This window comes from Orbicella faveolata, unplaced genomic scaffold, assembly GCF_042242905.1.
Source record: "Orbicella faveolata isolate gen_17 unplaced genomic scaffold, um_ofav_v1 contig_47, whole genome shotgun sequence".
Taxonomy (NCBI): Eukaryota; Metazoa; Cnidaria; class Anthozoa; order Scleractinia; family Merulinidae; genus Orbicella; species Orbicella faveolata.
The window spans coordinates 14,300,583-14,324,311 of NW_028301577.1; the positions used below are offsets into that span (position 1 = coordinate 14,300,583).

The 23,729-nt window shown below is 40.0% G+C and overlaps 3 protein-coding genes across 4 annotated transcripts in view; 1 reads left to right on the forward strand and 2 right to left on the reverse strand.

The window, feature by feature from the left end:
* Positions 1-21,117, forward strand: part of LOC110045142 (uncharacterized) — a 109,863-nt gene extending 88,746 nt beyond the window's left edge. For both annotated transcript variants that reach the window (XM_020750736.2, XM_089279784.1), the window contains 2 exons: positions 17,825-18,028; positions 19,445-21,117. In XM_020750736.2, the coding sequence (XP_020606395.1) occupies positions 17,825-18,028; positions 19,445-19,864 (624 nt within the window). In that variant the 3' untranslated portion in view covers positions 19,865-21,117. The remainder of the gene's footprint in view (positions 1-17,824; positions 18,029-19,444) is intronic.
* LOC149097262 (uncharacterized) lies at positions 1,664-3,604 on the reverse strand. The gene is made up of 2 exons (XM_089279787.1): positions 3,253-3,604; positions 1,664-2,193 (listed from the first exon to the last, which is right to left on the reverse strand). The coding sequence occupies exons 1-2, from the start codon at positions 3,602-3,604 to the stop codon at positions 1,664-1,666; spliced, it is 882 nt and encodes a 293-aa protein (XP_089135913.1).
* Positions 4,970-5,905, reverse strand: LOC110045143 (52 kDa repressor of the inhibitor of the protein kinase-like). Its single transcript, XM_020750738.2, has one exon. It carries the CDS (start codon positions 5,903-5,905, stop codon positions 5,000-5,002), a length of 906 nt encoding a protein of 301 aa, XP_020606397.2. The 3' UTR covers positions 4,970-4,999.
* Positions 21,118-23,729: the final 2,612 nt, after the last annotated feature.

The following is a 23,729-nucleotide window of genomic DNA, read 5'->3' on the forward strand; positions in this document are numbered from 1 at the left end:
CCTTGCTCGTACCAGGTGGCTCAGGTTCGTATTATTGCCCCTTGGGTGATGTAATCATTCTGGAGTTCAAACTCTGTCTTCAAAACCTCAAACGTGTTCATATTTTCTGGCGAAGGATCTTGATCACACATTTTTTGACAGTCATTGAGCTTAGATTCTAATGCTACCATTTTTGACCGTCACTCTTTGGCTTTCAGTTTACTGTAAGAAATACTTTCTTGGCGAATTCTATACTTCATCAGATCCCAGAAAAGCCTCGGATCTGTAACTTCTTTGAATTCATTGTTCCATAATGGGTATTTCATATTAATTAAAGACACATAATTATTCCTTATCATCTAACAAGCTTTAATTAAGCTTCCAAAATGAAGGACCATGGGATCTAATCTCAATTCCATTTATAGATAGCGCAATTGCTGAATAATCAGGTTTAAGCGATGGAATGACATCAACATTATCAATATCTTCTTGCATACCATTGCTTACTAGCCAGAAATCGAGCGTCCTTTGGATCACGGGCGTCTTCTGACACCATGTAAAACGTTTTACATTTGGGTTTCTAATCCTCCATATATCAATTAAATCATTAGCAAGGCAGATGTTCTCAATGCACTTAACCGATTCTTTTCGTTTTGGGTTTCTGCCATTTCCATCCAGATCAGGGTCAAAAATGACATTAAAATCACCACCGATTACAATGTTACAATCATCCGCTAGACAAAAGTTATCCAATTCTTCACAGATCTCGTCAAAAAATGTAGAATGCTCGTTTGTTTTGTTTGGGGCATACAAGTTAACAAAGAGAAAGGGATGATCCTGGACATTTGCTTCTAAGATGATGAAACGCCCGTTTTTATCCACTTTTATAGTTTTAAGTTCGAACTCTAAAGAATTCTTAATTAGAATGAGGACACCCCTACTATGTTCCATACCATGCGAGAAAACATTCCCCCTTTCCATTGAGATTTCCAAATTTTCTCCACTTCCGCTCTATCTTTCATTAGCCACCCAAACAATGCCTTTCGCTCCTCAAAAGATCGAATCCCTCGAGCATTTAGTGACAATAATTTAAAATTAATATTGCTAGGAGCCATATGTGCATAATATTCCATTTAAATTCCACCGATCAAAACAAATATGTTCTTTGGCTACAAAGCCAGCTTTGAGAAAAATTGACCTTGAATTTGAATTTGACCCTATACCTAACAAAGAGCAAAATTTTATGGAGTAAATTACTTTACAAAAAATAAAAACATGCAACACAAGACACTGAAACCCTAACGACATATTTTACAGTAGCCAGAAAAAACTGCTTCGCTACTGTGGATCAAATCGAAAAAACACCGAACGGGACACTGAAACTACAAAAGATGGTGAATGCCCTGCAATTCGTGTTGGATGTCGACTCACCAAAAAAGAAAAACTATCACCTTATGGCCTTCAATGTAAGCTTTAAATGTAAGCCTTAAACAATAAACAATAACATCCCTGTAACCCTAAACATGAAATTCATATAGTCAACGTAACGTACCCTGACCATCTTCTAATATACTGTTTGACATTGCTATTTTATGCTAACATACATTGTAAATTTAAGCGACTATAGAGAAAGATCTTAAGGACATGACAACGAAATTTTGCTAGCAAAACACAAGTGTCAGTTTCATAACGGTACCAAAACTCTGTCAATATAAAGCTTGTCGGGCTCCGCGCGACTGAAAAATGCAAGCTTACTGGATTTTCTTGCCTCAGTCAACTTCTTAAACTGCTCCTTGCGCCTTTTAACAATCTCCTTCGGCAAGTCCGCTGAGATGCCAAACTGAGAATCTTTCAAAAGACTTGTCTTGGAAAAGATAAATTCTTGATCTTGATAACACAGAAACCTCGGTATTATCGCTCTTGGCTTTCCTTCTACGTTTGTTTTTCCTACTCTGTGCACCCGTTGGAACTCAATTTTTTGAACTTCTCCTGGCTGAATCTCCAACACTTGCACAGAGAATTCTTGAAGAATGGAGTGGGTATCTTCCTTAGTACAGATCTTCACTTCTATGCCAAAAAAGCAAAGATTCTTGCACCGTTGATAAACCTCCACGTACAACAATTGATCTTGTAGATCCTTGTCGTTGCAGTAATTCTTAACTCTATCACCAGCGGTCTTACTTGCTTCAACAGTGATATTCAATGCTTGGAGGGCTTACGGTACTTTGCTAAACGAAACGAAACGGTACTTTGCGAAACGAAAATATTGTAAAAATATTGAATGGGGCAAATAAACATTGATTGCAAAACAGGTATAAGTCAGAAACCATGCAGACCTATGACCTATAAAAATTTGCCATAGCACGATCTAACGGCTCAACTCCACTTAAAATTCCTCCTTGTTACACAACATGAAGTGCCCTTCATGAACATGAGTGAAGCGACAAGAAAGGTCAAGTGACCGAACAGAGAACGGCAAATCTACAAATGTCACGAACCGTAGAAGTCGTGTAGGCTAGTCAACCCCATTTTACATTTCTATTTTAAGCATGAAGCATGAATAGCGCATTTTCTTTGAAGTGCTGAAATTATCTTCACAGAATTCAACATTCATAGTCCAGCGGGTCCCCTCCTTGGCTGAAGGTCTGGATCCGCCACTGGCGTTTGACCTTGTATCGTATACACTATATTGTATATCGTATATCACGCTACAAGGTAACACAACTTTTGGTGAGTGTGCTTGCTTGAAAGGTCTCTCCTGTTCCAAACCGCAATCGCACTCTTAAAGCCAACAAAAAACGCAAATTTCCCAGCTAAAATGCCACACTGACTGTTATATTCTATGTAGAGATCTGCGGAAGGATAACTTCATGCTTAAATTAGAAATGACTCTTCATTTCCTGTCAGGCATCACATTTATCCGTCACGCAAACCTGAATTATACCTCACTTGTTGACTTATACCTGTTTTGCCTTTCCACCTAGCTCATTAAAATTAAATGCAGACTTCGCACCAAACTCAGACCCAAATTTTAATTTAAGCATAGCGAAGTAAAGCCAATAGCCAGTAGCAGAAAACTACGGCGAAAATATTGTGAAGCCATGTGAAGTGTTTGTTTCTTATGTGAACTCGTAATAGTCTCAACACCACATCGTCTCTCATCGTCTCTGTCTTTCACTGCCTATGTTTCGCAAAGTACCATTTTGCAAAGTACCATTTCGCAAAGTACCGTTTCGTTTCATTTCGCAAAGTACCATAAGCCTACTTGGAGGCCATCATGCATATTTTTAATGGCGTCCTTTGACTTCGCCTGATCTTGTTCGAGCATTTCCACTCTGCCCTGTACCTTACACAGTTTCTCTTCTAGGCTAACAACCCCAGCGTTAATTGACTCAAGTTTTGAATTTACTGCTTCAAGACTTGAAAGAATAAGGTCAACTTTTGCACCAAGGTCGTGAGTCATTTCTATGTGCTGCGGAATTTTGTTCGCTGAAGACGACGCTAAGTAAATGTTCAAAGGCTTACCTCTGGCCCTTTTTTCTTCCGGAGACCTCAATTCATTGTTGGAGGTACTTGAATTGCTTCCACACTTTTTCCTTTTAAGATTTAAAGTAGCATTTGCCATAAAGCGTTAAAAAACTATTGAAATTGCGGAGAGCTTCAGAAACACGACTATCCGCCTAGCATGCCTCGACCCAGTCCCAATACATCTTGAGACAAACGATAATACACTTTATTATTACCTTGCTTATGTCCAGAGAAAGCTGATGCAAAAAAACTGATGAAGGCTTAAGAGTTAGCCAAAACGTCTTGCTAAAATATACAAGTCAGTGACAAAAAACGGCACTTTTATCGATTATATTATCTCCTGACTACATTTACTCAATTTTTAAAGCTGATATCACTTTGTTTGTTACAGTCTTAAAGCTTGCAAGTTCAAATGGTCTGTTTGCCAACCTGTTTTCATTGAACAAGAAATGCTACTCGTGGTAGTACTCGCAGTGTAGCCACAATGAACCCATGCCCTGTGTGACCTTGTGATTTTAACGTCGAAGGTTCAAAGCTATTATCAAACTATTCAGGCCAGTCTCTTACAGCAGGAGTATGGTATAAGCTTAAATAAGAGCATCTCATTTCAGCTCAGTTTGCGTAAGAATCCTTTGGCTCGTGGCAGCGGTGTCTCTCTCTTTTGCACTTGTAATCTGAACGTCCCAGCACTTTTCCTTCCCTAATCCCATTTCTTTGCACTTCCAACATGTTTCTCTTGTACCTTTTAGTGCACAGAAGATGACGTTTTAACTACATCTCTAATGTCACTGGGAGGCGCGGTGGCCTCATGGTTAGTGCGCTCGTCTCGTGCGCGACTTTACCTAATGTCACTAAAAATGTGCAGTATGTCACTGGATGTGCCTTGCATCTTAACTGTTAGCCCCTTAACAATCGCTAAAACTCCCTGGCAGACTGTTAAGGTAACAAGGAAGTCAAAATTAGCAATAGCATGGTAAAGGCTAACTGCTTTCTTAGTTGAATCTGCATTCCAACTTCTTTCTGCATTTGCTTTGATGGTTTCCAGTGTTGCAACGATGGCTTCATAAAGCTCCAGGAAGACCTCCAAACCATCTATACACTGAATCCAGCGGGTCTTACGAACATCAAGGAGCTTGTGATGGCGGGATTTAGGACAGATGTCTGTCACTTTCTGGACAAGGAGAGCTTCTTTCTTCAGAGAGTACTCAAAGGATCTATTTACCTCTCCAATGGTATCAAACATATTTTGAACATTCTGCATCTTGCACGCACTCACAACAGAGAGGTTTAGGTGGTGAGCCATACAATGAGTGTAGATAACCTTTGGATATTGCCCTCTGACAATGGCTGCTGCACCATTACAAGATCCTGACATGTTGCCTGCACCGTCATAACACTGTCCCTTGCAGTAATCCATAGACAAACCAAGTTCTTGAACAGCCTTCATTATGAGAGTGGCTATAGCTTGACCAGTGACACTGTCTTCATACTCCTAGAACCCAACAAATTCTTCTCTGACATTTCTTTCTTTGTCGACAAACCTTAGAACGAGTGGTAGTTGTTCCTTGTTACTGCTGTCACTTGCCTCATCTCCCAGTAGGGAAAATGCACCTGCCTCATTGATCCCTGCAACGATCTTGTCTTGGATGTAAGTGCCTAACACTTCTAAGATTTCATTTTGGATTGTCTTAGAGTGGTATGTTGCATTTCTTGGGCCGTTGGCAAAATGATTTGCTAGCACTTTATCGCCAGCTTCCACTCTGAAATTCAGCAGTGCTTGAAAGTTTCCTGGGTTGCCTGAAGCTTCGTCTATGCGTGACGAGTCATCGTGGTGGCCTTGTAATGCTATGTTCTGTTTACCACAAAGCACAACAGTTTTTATGATAGATTGTAACTTCTGTCTCTTAAGTTTGACGGTGTTACGATAAATATCAATGAGCTGCTGTGAGATAGAGGGCATTTTCCCTTTCTGTAACTGAACGAAATCTTCAGCAAAACCAACTGCTGCCTTGTGAAATTCAGAATTAAGCTGGTGTTCCTTGAACTTCTTGCTTGTGGATACCCAGTTCTTTAAAGGACTCTTATATAGTCTGTCAAGGCAGTCACTGTTCTTTCCTGTCAGGTGTCCAAACAAAACACAAAAGCAGCAAAATGCTCCATCCCGAGACGCAGAGTAGACCAGCCACGGAAACTGAGTAAGCCACTCAAAACAAAATGCTCTGTTCTTTCCATAAAAATGGGTTTTAGGGAAATTGTAGCTTCTAGATGGTGTCCAAGAATTTTTTAGAAGTGCTAGCTTTCGGCCATCAGATAGTGATTGTGCTATGTTATAGTACAATCCCAAATCGTTCACGTGTTTGGTAAAATTCTCCAACGGTATGCTGCTATCAGTATCCATTGTAGTGGCTGAAAGAAATAGACCAAGAGGCTTTTACAATTTATGCCAAGTTGACTAAGTGATTTAATCATTTAAATATTGCACTTGACAAATCGGTTTCATAATAACATTCAAACATATAACAATAATATTATTTAGTGCAATTTTTTAATACATGTAAAATAACTCAATTATGGAATTACAAAGCAGCTTACAACGTCTTTTAATAACTCTTCTAGTATATAAATAAGGAAACATCACATTCTGACGCCAGAAGACGGCATTCGTCATCTCTTTCATCGGTGCCGTGAGACATTTCCATGAGTTGTAGATTTTTGCACCTATCCACAATAAATCTAACATCAATTGGTGACAGAGGTATTCCTTTTACACAACATAGGCATGCAAGGCATGCAAGAGTTTTTTTTTTGTGAAGTCTCAGAGATAGGAGCATTCATGGAGCTGTTTACAGTAGTGATTTGGTTAATTTGACAAGTGTTTTTTGGTTGCGATGTACAGCAAGAAAGAAACTGGGAATTTATGATGTCCATACAATGTTACATCGATAATGGTAAGATAGCTAAATAGTAAGCCATAAAATGTTTGACTGAACAAACTACAGTAATCTGACAGGTCTCCAGATTAATGTAGATACCTTATTTTTTTTCTTTGATCCCGGAGTTCTTTGATAAAACCCACACTGTGATTGGTGTGACACGTGCACATGCATAACTCCCTCACTCGCCAATCACATAGCCCTTCCAATCCCCAAGAGGAATTTTTGCTCAAACATGCTCAAGTTAGGAGACCTTTTCGCATTTTATACGAGTCGTAAGTTTACCCTTTTTACACAAGAACACTACTTCACCAAAAATAAAAAGAAAGAGAAAAAAACCTCTCTGACACATTGAATGTCTGATTTAATTAAATTGCACTTTAACTTGGTGTCATGCAGTCTTCAAAGAATATTTGAGTAGTTTTGATACTCTTTACCTTTAAAAATATCGGACTGAAAAGAACGTCATAAAATGCCCATCAAATAAAAATAACCTGCTACTGCAGAGACTTAAAAACCGTCCAGAAATGAAAGCTTTTTTTGTTCAATATCCTGGGAACAATAGCCCGATAACTTGTCAGCTCTAACTGAATTTACTCCCATATAAAAAACAGAAGTGTTAAGTTACCATAGAAAAATGCGAAAAAGCCCTGGAGTGTGAAACAATGTTCAGAAACTGAGCTTTGGTCAAATGACAAACGTTCCATTTATCACAAGGTAGACTATGCCAGAGACCATCTGTCTGTGAAATGTTCCAACATCTCTTTGAAACCTTGCTTAAAGTTCCGACAATTTCCTTCAGGCTAAAATGCCTAAAAACTGCTGCAAGCAGTTCATCCGGTATGTAATAAACTGGTTTGTTTAACAAACAGGTTTAAGGTGTAGGAAACAACTGAAGAAGTAATGTTGACTTGCTCAAAGCATTTTTAAATCTGGGTGTAATCATACAGGAACGTGGTTGATATATTCAATTATCGTAGAGTATGATATTACATGTCAATCAAACATATATCGGATATTGGTATTATTATTACATCTCCCTTTTTGAAAATAAAAGCATAACACTTAGCGAGATTAGATAACTGTGTCACGATCAAGCTAGACAAAAGTAACGACACTTCTGGTAGAAAAGAAGCGGTACACAATGTAGTGCCCAGTGTTCAGACATTCATGACATAGTCCTTGAATTTGGTGGGAAGAGCTCTGGTTCTGGTGGAAGTACGTCGAGGAGGGGATGTTGGAGACTCATCAGCAGGTACTATGGCGGGAGGCTGGTTTTCCATTGTGGGAGGTTCAATGTTTTGAGGAGTCTCCGTGGTGTGGTTGATGTCGTTGTCCAGCGGTGGTGATATTACTGGATGGAGTTCTCCAGTCTGCAGCAGGTCCATACGGTTGCGGTGGTACTGTTGTCCGGTGGTGGTTGTGACTATGTAAGATCGTGGTTATGCTGCTTTCTCGTTAACTATAACAGGCATCCAGGTTTTTCCTTGGCGCAAACGGACAACTTCCTGTGATTTCAGAGGTGTCAAGGGTCTTGTCCCTTGGTGTTAGTAGTACACTTGCTGCTGCTGGCAGGCTTGCAGTTGGTGTTACACCTCAGTAGCTACCTTTGGTTTCAGGAGCTCTTGTGCTACTGGGATGATAGTTCTGGTGGAACAACTCATGAGAAACTGGGATGGGGACGTCGTTCCTGTCACTGGTGTGTTTCTGTACTCTAACAGGCCAATGTATGGGTCACTTGTCTTGTTAAGGATTCTCTTGACTGTCTGTACAGCTTTCTCACTGAGGCCATTCGCTTGGGGATAGGTGGGACTTGAGGTGGTCAGTTTGAATCCCCAGTTGTTTGCAAATTGTTTGAACTCTTTACTGTTGTATGGCATGTTATCTGAAATCAGCTCTTCAGGGATTCCATACCTAGCAAAGATTGACTTCATGTGTGTGACAATGGTTCCTGCAGTTTTGTCACGCATTAGGCTCATCTCGATGAACTTGGAGTAATAGTCGACAACAACTAGGTACGGTTTTCCTTTGTGTTCAAATACATCAGATCCGAGCTTTTGCCATGGAAGGTCTGGTATGGCGTGTGGAATCATCCATTCCTTCTGATTCTTGTGTCTGTGTGTCAGGCAGGTCTTGCTCGTGGCATCGGTGTTGTGGATGTCGCATGACATCCCAGGCCAATAAACGATGGCTCTTGCACAAGCTTTGCATTTTTCAATTCCAAGATGGCTTTCATGGATCAGGTCAAGAACGTCGCTCTGCATGGCTTTTGGAATGATCAGCTGTCTTTCTTTGAACAGAAGACCATCAGCTTCACCCAACTCATTTCTGATATTCCAGTATGGTGCGAGAATAGGTTTCAAAACCTTTCTGTGCGTTGGGAAACCTTCTGCTATCTGCTTTGTCAGCATTTGTTGGGCTTCATCTCTGGTGGTTTCATCCCATAACTGTGTCAACTTTTTTGGGCTGGCTGGGATTTCTTGGATGAAGCTGTGGACCATGACTTAGATATCATCACTGAGGTCTTGTAGATCCTCAACAGTTTCATTCAAATATGCTCTTGACAGTGTGTGCAATAAACATTAGCTTTCCAGGTGCAAAATGTACTGTGAGATTGTATCTTTGCAACCTGATCAATAATCGCTGAATTCTTGGAGGTGCCTGAGATAATGGCTTTGTCATTATCGCCTCAAGTGGTTTGTGGTCGCTTTGCACAACAATGTCGTTTCCATAGACAAATTGATGAAATCGTAAGCACGCGAATGCGATCGCCAACCGTTTTTTCTCTATTTGAGCATAGTTTTGTTTAGCAGTTGTTAGCGATCTCGATGCGTAAATGACAGGGTGTCCTTCTTGGAGGAGACAACTGCCAATTCCACTTTGTGAGGCATTGGTTTGAATCGTGATTAGCTTGTCAGGGTTGAAATATTGTAGAACAGGGCTGTTTGTGAGTGTGTGTTTCAGCTTATCGTCGCGGATCTGTGTTCATTGTACCACACCCATTGCGTGTTCTTTTTCAGCAGTGCACGAAGAGGGGCCGTGATTTCCGACATGTTTGGAATGTATTGTGATAGGTAATTGACCATGCCAAGTAGGCGTTGCAAATCTTGTTTGCTTTGTGGTTCCGGCATGTCCATGATTGCCTTTATCTTCTCAGGATCTGGCTTGAATCCATCGGTGGTCACAATATCGCCTAGATACTTGACTTGATTGACGCGTAGCTGAACTTTGCTGCGGTTAAACTTGATATTTTGCGATCTTGCGCTTTCCAGTACTTGCTTCAAGGCACTGTCATGTCCTGCAGTGTCTTTACCAGCAATGATGATGGCATCATGAACTGCAAGAACTCTGGGAATATTGCTGAAGTTGTCATCCACCATTCGTTGGGCGACGTCACTGGCTACACAAATTCCGAATGGCATTCTGTTGAATTTGTACCATCTAAAGGGGGTGTTGGAGGTGCAAAGATAGGACGATTCTTCGTCCAGCTTTTTGTGCCAGTAACAGTTGCTCCTGATGACCGAGAAAATTCGCTTTCCATTTAGTTTGCTGGATATTGTTTCAGCTGATGGTGGTTTGTAATGTTCTCTTTTGATCGATTTGTTTAGATCTTTTGGATCTAAAAAAAGTCTCAGTGAGCCATCCTTTTTCTCCACAATCACTAGGCTATTGACCCAGTCAGTTGCTTTGTTGACTTTACTAATGACATCCATTTGTGTCATCTCTTCGAGTGTTTGCTCGAGTTTCGTAATAAGGTTCAATGGAATCTTTCTTGGCGGGTGTATTGTGGGTTTTGCGTCATCGCGTAGCTCGATGTGAAATTTCCCATCCACTAAACTGAGTCTGATAAAGACGTCTTGATATTCGTCGAGGATGTCAGTTTCTTGTAGCGTTTACTTCACTCACATGGTTGTTAATGCTTATCAGTCCTAATTCTTGGCATGTTTGTAGACCAATTAAGGGCTGGGCCTTTCCAACAGCAACAATAAAGAATTTAGTATCAATGGCTGTACCATTTTGCTTGATTTTCATGGTGCACGTTCCTTTAATAGGCACGCGTATACCACCATAAGCCGTCAACTTGACTCTGGTTGACTGTAGGCTGGGCTTTTTCGTCAGCTTTTCAAAAGCATGTTCCGGAATGACACGGCACTGTGCACCCGTGTCAACTTTAAAACAGATGTCTTCATCAGTCACGTTCGTGAACAGTTCGTTCTGGTCATTTTGCAAAGAACCTAGTTCTCCGAGGAAGAGATCTTCGTCTGTGTCGGTGTCCGGCTGCTGCTCGACCTCGTGGAGTTTTCGGTTGCCAGAATTTGGGTTTTTGGTAAGGCACATGTGGGCAAAATAATTTTTGCCCTGACATTTTTTGCATGTTTGACCATATGCTTTGCACTCTCTTGGCTTGTGACGGAAACCACAGCGACCATGTCTTTACTTTGTTTTGGGTCTGTTTTCGGGGGCGGATCTCTTGGCTGTTTTGGAGGCAGATCTCTTGGCTGTTTCAGCTTCTTGTTCTTGCTGTTGACGTTTACAGCTGCCGCTTCTATAGCTGTGTTTGTTAGCACTTCGGTTTGAGTCTTACTTGTTTCTGCAGCTCGTACGTCGTTGATGGCAACTTCAAGGGTGAGCTCATTGTTATGTAGGAGTCGCTGCCTTATGTTCTAACAACAACAAGCTTTATTACCAAATAGAAAAAAAGTTAAACTTTACAATATAATGTATATTGTTATCTATTCTGCACACAATCCTGTCTCTAATAAGACTGTCGTGAAGGGTGCCAAACTCGCAGGTCTTGGCTTTTGTTCGAAGGTCTGTTACAAAGACGTTGATTGGTCTGCCATTTTGTGTACAAGAAAAGAACTGATAGCGTTCGTACGTTACGTTCTTTTTTGACGAACAGTAGGCCTCAAATTTTGGGATAACATTCTATTTTGTTCTCCTTGCTTTCTGCGAAGGTGAAAGTGTCATACACTTCAAGCGCTTCTTCTCCTATGGTGTGTAGAAGGACTGCGCATTGCGTTTCTTCATCTTTGGCGTCTACTCCGCTAGCTTTGGCATATAGCGCCCATCTTTGTTTTCACTTTTGCCAGTTTAAGGCAACGTTCCCTTCCATTCGTAAAGGTCCGATAGGCTTCACGTGTTCCATGATTGGCCACTTCTGACACCATGTAATAAACTGGTTTGGTTAACAAACGGGTTTAAGGTGTAGGAAACAACTGAAGAAGTAATGTTGACTAGCTCAAAGCATTTTTTAATCTGGGTGTAATCATACAGGAACATGGTTGATATGTTCAATTATCATAGAGTATGAAATTACATGTCAATCAAACATATATTGGATATCGGTATTATTATTACACGGTAGGGCTGTACAAATCAGAAAGTAAAATCTTGATCATGTTTTTACTCTTTGTTTTCCCGCAAATTGTTGTACAATTATGAGGACACATTGTATATGTATAATATTAACAATAATTCTTACTGGTCAGTCAGACTAGTGCGCGAGCTATTTTAAAAACTACATAAGCCGAGACCTATTTGGGTATCATAACAACCAGGTTGCCCTGACGTTATTACTTTTGGCACCAAAGCTCGAGTGAGCTGGAAACAAAAATTAAAAGTTCCCAGCAGGAATAATCAAATTGTTTTCATAATAAGCTTTTCTTCTTGCTAAATCTAAAAACAAAATCAATGTGAAAACAGGGGGTGATTTATATCAACGAATTCTTGCACAAATTTAATGAAAGCTACATAGGTCTACATATGTGTAAGCTTCAATATACATCTAATATTCTTTGGTTCGATTTTACCTTCAATCTCTGGTGAAGTTTGACTTTCCTCAGAAGACCTCGGTCGCTTGGCAGCAGGACTGTCATTACTCACGCCCTCTACAAAAAAGACAATTTTCCATAACTATCACTTCAAAAGCTGAGTATTATATTTTGAATTGTGTAGTCAGTGGGCCAAGAAATCTTAGGTCATCTTAGAAATGTGTTATACCCTCCAGTCCCGACAATCAATCTGCATTTTCTCTTTCTCCATCTTCATTGCTAGAAAGAGTTTCCACTGCAAATATAAATCATTTGTTCAAGTATTAGCGAGAGGACAAATTTCAGCCCAGACAAACACATCTGGGTATCACATCAGCCAGGCGTGTGCAGACCGAACAAAAATAACTTTTCAGTAAAATTAATTTGTCCACTCTCTACCATTATTAACAAAGACCCAAACTAACCTTTTTTCCTAAAATAGTCAGTAATTTGTGACATCTTGACGTTGTTATGTATTCCACACTCTTGTTGAAGTCATTGTCCAGAGACGTTGAGTGATCATACAGGCTACCCAAGTAGCAGAATTGCACAAATTGCCTGGGGAAATGTAATTTTGATCTAGATGCCCACGGCGATGATGTGATGGCGTGACCACCGTCAGGAGACTTGTGATTTCCCGGCTGTAAAATTTTGCCGCCAGAATGTGTCTATGACTCTTGTCTATTTCCGGTAATAGGCAAAAAAGAATAAATAAAAAATAAATGTCAAAACTATTTTCAAGATTCAACTTGCAGTTTACTTTTATTAAAAATATATCCATATCTATTGATTTTTTTTTATTATGAAAATTCTGACGGATTTCCGTAAAACGGTGAAAACCGGTATGGATCTGCGCCTGAGTGGGCGGGTGACAAGGGTGATTAGCAACGAGCGTGATCGCTACGCCAGTCATTGACCATAAATGGGTACCGCTCATTTTGACTGACTGGAATGTTTCTCATAAAATCGGTCATAAAATCAGTCTCTCAATAAATTAAACTGAAAACAACAGATTCCCTGGTCTTACTTTGCTTTTATCACAAGAAATATGGGCCAAACCACAGCAACAAAATCTTTCTCCACTCACAAGACAGCAGAAAAGAACCATATTTCAAAATCGCCCTAAGATAAAATGGACAATCGTGGACAAAGTGTTGACACATTTGAGCAAAACAAACGCTTTCTATCAGCATCCTTCCGTAATTGAAAAAAGACACCTTTTTTTGTCAATAGCCAAACCCCCCTCTCCCCCTTTTCAATGTTGAAATACGCTCTGTGGACACTCATGTGGTTGCAGCATTGAAAAGGGGAGAGGGGGTCGAAATGTGAAAATTGGAGACTGAAAAACTCAGGCGTTCAACGAAACAGGTCTTTTTTGGGGAGTGTCTCAACTGCTTTTGTCCATGATTGTCTGAATTATATTTTACACGGTGTGAAGCTTTCTCAGCATCGTCACTGTTCCGTCTACTCAGTAGTACTTAGCATCATTGTTAGCAAACTATAAATCCTGTCACGCACCAGTAGAGTGCAGTTATTACGTCACACAGGGTAATTATTGGTGAGAATTATTTCACAAAATGGTTTTCGAGGAACCATTGATGCAGAAAGGTTAAATATGATTTGTTTTTTAGGTAATTCAGGGCGCAAAGGTCATTGTGAGAAAATACAATGTTTCCCATGCATCTCTTTAACGTATCCGTAAAAAGATAAAATCAAGTTCAAGAAGGGCTAAATTCGACATATACCCTGAATTTTTTATACTTGTTCCCAGTCTTTTCTTGGCTTACCTGTTAACACCTTCATTGCCCCTGTGAACGTCATCATAACAAGCCAAAGGCAATGTTAACACAAGCAGAAAAACAGGTATTGCTGCTGGGAACAATGAAATAAAAAGAAAAGAAACTGTCTTTTTATACTTCGAGTGAGGTTGCATGACTGTAAACCTGTTACTGTATACGCTCAATTTCAGTAGTGGAACTTTTTATCTGAACAAAAAAATTGGCATTTTGGTGACATTTTCAAACTTACTCTCATGGTTTACATTGTTTCGGAGTGTAATTCTGGACAGTTCACATGAACAAGACATTACATTTCAATGGTTCACAACGGTTCACATCCCCAATTAAAGAACATAATAGATACTCTTTATTTGAGTTATGTGAACCACTGTGAACCATTGTAAACTGTTGTGAATCATTGCAAAGCCACCTCAGGGCATATATTCTGCTAACAACCTGCAGAAAATCTGGTTTTTATGGGTGGCAACTGTTCCCGAGAACTGTCGCATTGTCAGCGATAGCTTGTGTCGTGCGAGACTTCTCCTGCTGAGTTCAATTACTTAGTTTGTTATCAGCAAAATCACTCAGATAAATTGTGCAAATCAAAATCTACACAGACATAAATTTGGGTCTTTACTTTGCTGTGTTACCCTACAAACACGATTAGTCGTTTTCTAACATGTGTGGACTCAATTTGTGCTTAGCGAGACCACTAAATATTGCAGCGTACTAAAGTGGCCACTAATGCACGGAGACTGGAAACAAGTCTGCAGAAAACTATTCTGCACTGCTCTTAAGCCTCCAAATTACAACTAGACGATTTTTAGTGCAATGTTTATGGTATTTCAGTATTTTCAACACATATATAGTACAATTTCTATTTTTGCTGAAAGGCAATTTCAGACAATCATGGACAAAAGTGTTGACACATTTTAGCAAAACAAAAGCTTTCTATCGGCGTCCTTCTGTAATCAAAAAAACATTTTTTGTCGATAGCCAAACCCCCCTCTCCTCTACAAAGTTGAAATACGCTCCATTGACACTGTTGCGTGGTTACAACATTAAAAAGGGGAGTGGGGGTCAAAATGTGAAAATTGGAGATTGAAAAACTCAAGCGTTCAACAAAACAGGTCTTTTTAGGGGAGTGTCTCAACTGCTTTTGTCTATGATTGTAGATTTAGCCAAGCCTAAAAGTGGAGCTCCAGAATTTTGATTTGAGTTTTGTAACTTTACGTTGAGGTTTTCTGTTTATACTGTTCAGCCTTCTGTTTTGAGTTGGCGTAATGTCAAACTACACAAAGCAAAAGCAGTGGTTAACTTTTAATCCTGGGTTAGTTCTGAACAACCCAGCGCTGATTACAACAAGTTAACCTGGCATGAGCCTGTGATCCAATCGAAAACCAACATTTGGTCAGTGGTAAACTTAAAAAAAAAACGTGACCTCAATGAGCTCTAAACTTGAGCCTGCAATATGGTCATGTGATACTGGTCAGTGGATACCTTGTTTTGACAGGTGTCAATTGACCATAGCATGGATGGCCAGGTCTAATATCTAACAGTGGAGCTCCAGTGACTGAAAGGCCGCCAAGCAGAACCCCATACTCATAGAAACCCGAGTATTGCTCGTGGGCCCATTCACCATTCACCAATGGCTACGACAATGACAATGACGTCACGTAACATGGCAGACATACCTCTGCTAATAGGACATGGGGCCCTAAGCATACACCTTTAATATTGGACATCCATTATTTTTATGGTCAACTGACACCTGTCAAAAGAAGGTATCTGCTGACCAGTATCACGTGACTATATTGCAAGTTCAAGTTTTGAGCTCATCAAGATCACGTGCTTGTTTGAAGTTAACAGCTGACCAAGTACAGGCTTTTCAATTGGATTGCAGGCTCAAACCAGGTTAACCTTCTGTAATCAGTGCCGGGTTGTTCAGAACTGAGCCAGTTTATGCTAACCCAGGATTAAATGTTAACTGAAGTTTAAGTTTTTCTTTTATAAAAATGTTTTTCACTGCTTATGTTTTGTGTAGTTTGAGATTATTCAAACTCAGAAGTCCTAACAATGTAAGCAGGAAACCTCCCCACCATGTTTAAAAACTCAAATCAAAATTCTTGCTTATCCGAGTTAGCTTCATCAGGCTCTGAGCAACCTGGCCCAGGAACTCCACTTTTAGGCTTGGCTAAATATATGTATTATGTACGCTTTAAACCAAGGCTGCATGCCTCGCTCAGCCACCATGTTGCATGATGTCGTCGTTTCTTGTAGGGCGCACACGCCTGCAATCCATGCCGCTAGCCATGTTGATCATGAAATAAAAGTTGCATGGTTTTCTATTTCTATGCATGCATGTGTTTCTGTTCCTATAGTTATGAGGCTCGGCTTGGCGGCCCTTCAGGCCGCTGGAGCTCCGCTATAATGCACTGCAAACTCAGTACTAAATAAATGTACATCATGTATGCCAATGAATTGTGTCTCTGTTGATGCCAGGCAATATTCCAGTTTTGACAACAATTATATTTGGGAATGGAGTAATGATGCTGTTGACATTATATTTACAACTTTTCATTATGTAAAGGCTTTAAGTAGAAAATACAAACTTACATAATCATTCAGATTCTGTTATAATTTATATTGTCCTGCCAAGGAAAGCACCTTTCAGTGAGGCCAACTTTAAACTCCCCAAATGCCTCTTTCCCTCTGTCAGCTTGCATTTTATGATTTGAACAATGTCTGTTGTTCTGTTCCTGGATTATCCAAGAGTCAACCGGTACAGACCAGATCTCTCGGTCTCCCATGTGGGTCACAAAATCTCCTGGAATGGAAGGAAAGTGTTTATTTTGACTGGCTTTTGGCCTTTTCTCATGGGAAAATTTTGGAACATTTGACACATTTTTGTAGCTGAATTGGAGGAGCTCTACTTTTAACAAAGTTTTTTGGGGTTGAGAAGGTAACATTGGCGATTTCCCAGATTTAACTTTTTTTCATGTTGGCATCTCTGGAATGGCAGAACTCAAAACCAAAATCAACAAATGAATATAATTTTGTAGGAAACAACTGAAGTGCTTGCAAGTGTACACAAATAATTGAATTTTGTGAATATTTATTTTGTTTAAATAATTTGCAACATAAATAATATTCTTCCTCAGTCATGACCTGATCACTTCGCTGAACGCGTAATTCCAAAAATTTGATTGATGTTAGTGTCTCAAGGAAAATTTCAGCAGAGAGAAGGAGGATGCCCCTGAGGCCCCTCACCTAAGTTTCCCAAGTTTCTCTCAAGCTGCAATTGTGTCTTCCAGTTTAGGTCTCACCAGGGCTGTAAATGCTGGGACAATTGCAAAGGCTGCGTTATCATACCCATGGATCTATTTGCCTTAGCTGTTATCAAAGGAACATGGTCTGTCCACTTTTAAGTGGTAACCCCAAGATATGGGCCACTGCTATAGTTCTGTGCGGATTTAACAATCTTGAATGTCCTGTGCGGTCATGGAAGTTAACCTGCAATGGATTAGCATCCCATATAGATCTACGTTCAGGGAGAGAGTTGCATAGATGATTGAGTGAAGGAGGAATTGAATAGCGAGAAATTGTGTCTCTCTATGTAGCCCAAAGGGCCCTTTGATTCTTGCTTCGTGCATCACGGTTGTAGTTATCCAGAATTCATTACCTACTGATTACTGAATGATGCACACAAAAAATTTTTTGGCACGTGAAAAGTTTAGTAGGCGGTATTTTCTGCACTTATTTAGCCATTTTTTTCTATTTGTGCACGTTGTAGCCCATTGCCATGGTTACCTGGAGCTGCTTTTATTCAACATCTCAAGTGAACATGTCAGAAGGAAAGCATTGGATCAGGAAATATGCCATGAAGGCCCCAGCCAGCCATGTATCAGAAAATGGCCGGTATAATAAAGGACTTTTGAAAGCAGCTCAAACTGTTTCAGACAAACATGACACTGATCTTTGTCCTGATAAAATAAGGGTAAGTGGAATTCAGCAATCATGCCCACACTCATGGAAAATATCCCTATCAAATAGTCTCAGTTCCTAGTTCACCGTGACTGTAATTAAGAGCACTAAGGATAGTAAATATACTTCCAGAAGATAACCTCGTTACAGCTCCGTCTATTCTGTAATTCTCAAATTTCAGGCACCTTCCTATTTTTCTTTAGGTTAACCCTGTGTCACTAGTGTTTGTATTCAGCAGTTGTTTGAAATTTAAAAAGGGACTACTGAATGATTTTATTAGCTGTTAACACTCACAGAAAACAAGTCCAAGTACTGTGTGAGAGATACTACCATATTATTAAACAGTGCTTTATCTATGCCTACATAACTTGTTCAGTAACCTAAATGAGGAGAAATCAAAAATCCTCTTCTAACAGGTGTAGGTAAGAGAAAATGCTTGGTGTAAGCCCTTACTTGCGTCACAGAAACGTTTGAGTTATCAATTGAGACTAACTTGGGCAGACAACAACAATATGAATATTAACCTTACCAGACTAAAACCAAAGAAATGGTTGTTAGGGGAAAGTCGAAAGACCTTTATCTTCTGTCTCATCTGATATTCATCAGGAAACATATTTAGAGATTTTCTTTGGGGTGGGTTAGGTTATTGCCATAGTGACCCTTCTAATTGGCATCAGTAAGTTGTTAGTCTCCTTAGTGGGGTGGGTAAGCACATGTTCATCTCAGCTTGCGACTGTGTTTATGTATGTATGTGGGGATGTATGTGTGTATGTGTGTATGTATGTATGTAAGAAATATGCTTATTCTTTGGATTGCCTGCACTATCTTTTCAATAGCCTAATCATGTCCCTCTTTACCTGTAGAATTTTGGTATAGGTTTCTGGGATTTACAAAAAGTATCTTGTAACGGTTGACCAATTCCAAAATAGAAAATAGCCTTTCCAACAGAGGCTGCACCAGTTACAGAACTGTTGGAAACTTCAGATAGCAGAGTGTGGAGAAGTGTTGCCGGTTCTACTGACGACCATTGGCAGACCTTTTGCCACCTACGTGATTTATTCTGTTATGGAACACAGATCATACTTATACCGTTCCCTGAATTCGTACAGAACAGTTCAAACACTGCTTCATAAAAAGACGTCTTTTAAAATATATTTGATGCTTTTCACCAATTTTAGATAATTTAAAATTTATAGGTAAATGCAGTATGTACACCACAGTGTTTAAATTATTATCTGACATCAGACTATGTAACCATGAGTGTGCTCACTACGGATTTTGGTATTTGGGAAAGAACGGTGTCCTTCGATAGCTGGTGGGAAAATATATATCGCCCAGTAGATATCTGTTGCTTACAGAACTCTGTGTTATAACACTTGAAAACTGGTCCAAAGTGAAATTAATGTTAAGCTTGTCTTTTTTGCCCCAGTCTATGCTCAATTCAGAGGAGGGAGAGAGTCACTTTACAGAAAGTAGAGAGCAAGGTACATCTCAGAGAGACTGGATGCAAGGCCAAGGTGGATCCATCTCGATACAGAATACAGAAGAGCTGGTATTTGTGAACGAGAGGGTGTCAAGTAACCACAAATTTGATACATCTAATGCGGCCTGGGCTCTGGGGAGTGTAATATTTCTATGTGTGGTCCTTGGTGGTGTCTTGCTGTACACACGCCCTTGGCAAAACAGAGATCACTGGTGGAGAGGGGAAGACTATAATAGTAACACTAAATTCAGTCTTATGAAAACTAGAGGCCATCGCTGGAAATCCAGAACGTTTCCAAGCAAAAAGACTTCAGGCTATACACGTTTGTTAAATTCCATACCGGAAGAATTTGAAGATGACATTTAATGCCGATGCATAAACATAAATGAAAGTCCGATAGTTGATATGGAGAGTCAGTCATGCCACACACCAGTGGGACATTTTTGAATTACAGTTAAGGGTGTGCTAACAGAAGATTCCACTCTATTTCTGTATAAAAGCCTGGCAGGTACAGGGAATGCCAAGACGGTTTTTGTTCCATTTTACAAAATGTTACAAAACTAGTGATTCACAGTGAAAGAAAACGGATATTTCCATCGATTCACATGCAGTGAGAAGCTAGCAACAAAAGCCATCTGATTACTTCCATACGGCTTCCACACCAAAAGTCTGAGAAAAATCTTGCGTATTTTCTAGCCTCAGACCATTTGCAACAAGGATTTGCGTATACAGTGCGAACCACAATACATTGGTACCATCATCATGCAGAGACAATGGCGATGGATAGGTCATGTCATCAGGAGGGAAAGAGACTCCGTTTCAAAGACGGCACTCCACTGGACACCAGAGGGTAGGCGCAGCGGGGCAGACCCAAAAATACATGGCGACGCACTGTTGAGACAGTTCCTCAAGACAGCCAAAAGCTGGCCGAGGACAGACAGCTATGGATGTCCTTTGTTGCTGCCCTGTGTGCCAGTGGGCATGACGGGCAGTGAGTGAGTTAGTGAATGAGTTGCGTGAACAGAGTGCTCGGACAGTAATAAAATAAAATGCTAAAAACAGCATGTTACAAATAGCTACTAATGCTTGAGTCTCCAAGGTCTACATCCCAGTCCCCTTAAAAATAAATAAATAAATTTATAGATTAATTAATTAATTACTTAAATAAATAAATAAGGTATCTTGAATCTGTACAGCATGGTTGAAACTCGTATTTCCAAAATCAATAGCACCAAACCCCGTCAATGGTCGTCAATTCATTGTCAGTTTTGTACCTGTCCTTCGTAGCCAAAATTGATTAATCCACAAGTTGCCTTCACAGGAATTTTACATTAGTAACGTAAAGAATGGTTGCACAGGAATGTACTGAACTCACTGACCAAAGTCACTTGGACACGAGGCAGTTGGTCACGTGAACACGTGGCAAAAACACAACAAGACAAGGACAATATTTGCAATTAGAAAATAATCCAAAGCAAATACGCAAGCTGATTTGTTTAAAACCGTGTTTCTATAACTCAGCGATAGCAACACAGAACTAGTACAAGCTGTTGATGTAATTATGGCGCGAGTAAAGAGAATTTCCCCTTTTATGGTCGAAGTAAACAAGTTTTTCCTTTTTTCTGTTACGGTATTTTCTAAAAGAAATAGAAAACATGTTCTCCGTGTTTCTATTGAGTTGAAATAACACTCGTGAAAGATTGGGAGAACTCGAAAAAGCTGTGGAAACACTCGCCTGTCGGCTCCCGTCCCATAGTATTTCTTGTTCTTCCAAACTTTCACTCGTGTTTCTATTAAACAATTAGATTATGAGCTCGAGATTTCTATCGCGTGATAGTTGACGAGGGCTGCGCCCTCGTCAACTATCACGCATAGAAATCGAGGGCGAGTAATCTAATTGTTTTAGTATTAGCGTGCGTAGCAGGCGTATAAAGGGGAGAGGGTGGGGGGAGGAGGAAGAGAATTCGGGGATAAAAAACGGAGGAGTATCCTCCACCCCCTCCCCTTTATACGCCTGCTACGCAGGCTATTTTAGTATAAATCTACTAGTCGTGAAAATCTTTATCTAAATCCTCTTTACAGACACTGAAAACGTCAAGAAGCGGCCGTTATTTTGTTAACAAGGGTACACTGCTACGCTACTCACTATCTATCACAGAATAGATAGTGAATAATGATGTCAGGATCTGTCAACCATATCAGTAGCAAAGACAAGTCGTCTCTATTAAACTAAATAACATAATGTTGAAATACTAAAACAAAAAAACGATTTTCGTGGAAGTAGAGGAAATACTCGGTTGGAAGGCTCGGCTGGGAGATGAGACTGCTATCTGCATTATAAGTCACTGTCTCCTGTTTAAATGAACAGTGTTCGAGTTTCATTAACATCTCAAACGTGCAACTCACTAAAAGCGGAGTCTGGGAATCAACAGTTATTCCCTCGCGACACGTGTGGTCGGCAATAATATTCGGCACCATATTTAAATCAAACTTGTCAAACTTTTTTTATTAGAGTCGACGAAAATTAGTATTAGATTCGGGGGCACGTAAAAGGTGATATTTAAACCAGGTCTAAAGTGTGTCGGAATTTCTTTTATTCTTTATCACATCTTTCCGCCTTCACACGATAAATTACATCTTTTTTATCATCCCGCGATTCATAATAGCGAATACAGTAATAATCTGGTTTCCGCAAGCCTATTTCGTTTCCTTGATTATAGCAATTTCGTTCAAAGCTCTGAGGAATATACATACATACGTAACTTTATTTTGACTCGAATTTACAGGTAGCTAAAAACTTGAGCAAACTTGATACTGATACTGACAGCGAAGACTGATGGTGACGAGGACGAAACATGGAGACATGGACAAATGGTCTACATATATATGATTATAAATAAAATCATGCTTCTGTTTTTAACAAGTCAGTTCAAGCGTTCAGTTGATATTGTTTATAAGAAATGAAATTGAGTTTAAGAGACTTAGAAGCAACTCGACTCTCTTTTAAAAGGCTTCCGCCAAAACTGAACAGGGTAACATTTTCACTTTACATACCTTTACCCCTTTGTCCATGGCTCTTTTTTCTTTTGTTTTCGTGCTTTTTTCCGCCTTTTTCTTTTGTTTTCATCTTCATCGTCCTCATCGTCATCTGTACCACTCGTGTCGATACTGTCTTTGCTGTCAGTATCAGTGTCAAGTTTGCCTAATGCGAAATGAAATGGTTTAGTCAGAAGAACTGACGTGACACTTCAGTGTATGTGGCCAGCAAAGAGGGTCGGAAAGGGGATTTTCCGTGAACCATGAACGCCCATTTTTAATTACCGTGATTGGTGAGTAGGGGTAAAGTGGGTGTGCTGAGGATGGGAGATAAGGAGGTAGTGACATCACAATACCCCAGGAGTTGACATCATCAAAAATGATGTCATCATAATCTAAGAAAAAGAATAGTGACATCGTTAGCTTGGGGGCGTTTGCGCAAGGGCGTAAGGGCGTTCGTGACATAGTTTTCCATTTTATTCAGATGATGACATCATCTTCTAAAATAGAATAGTGAGGTCATTGTTACGACGTATAGGGAGGGAGATTTAATAATAGATAAAATGGCGTAATATAATTATTTTTAACTACAGCGGTCGATCGTGAACATGGGTAGTACTCTCTCTCCACCTGAAATCTGCTATCATAGGTATCGCCTTACAGCAAGAACTATTATTGTTCCCTCGAATAAAATAGTATCTCTTATGAAAGAATTTTCCGATCTACCGGGATCTACCATTTACATTCGGAAGTCTGGTGGTTCTGCGCTAGGGTGCATGCTTGGGGGCGTAGGGGGCACTAAGGGGCGTTCATTACACCATAATCCAGGAGTGACATCATTCCCCCACCAGGAAGGTGACATCACCGGAGTGAAGTGGTGTTTGCGTAGGGGTGTAAGGGTGTTCATGACATCACTTTTACCGCAGAGTACGTAATCTCCTCGTTCGGAAGATGACATATCCTGTATCATCGGGGAGAGAAGCTAAAAATAGATTGGATGACGTGGACATGTGGTAGAGTAGTTTTAGGGGATGACATCATGAAATGGAACCCGTGTCCTATTTGGCCTATTATTGAGTAGAATAGGAAGAAACACATTTTAGCAGGGTAATTTCATAACAATAAAATAAACTTTCTATTACTTAATTTTCGTATCTGGGAAACAATAATTATGTAGGCGACATGGAAGTTGCTT

Coding starts and splice junctions, on each gene's coding strand:
- LOC149097262 (XM_089279787.1), bottom strand. CDS start 3,604: ATGGCAAATGCTACTTTAAATCTTAAAAGGAAAAAGTGTGGAAGCAAT. Junction 2,194..3,252: donor CATTAAAAATATGCATGATG/GCCTCCAAGTAG, acceptor AAGTACCGTAAG/CCCTCCAAGCATTGAATATC.
- LOC110045143 (XM_020750738.2), bottom strand. CDS start 5,905: ATGGATACTGATAGCAGCATACCGTTGGAGAATTTTACCAAACACGTG.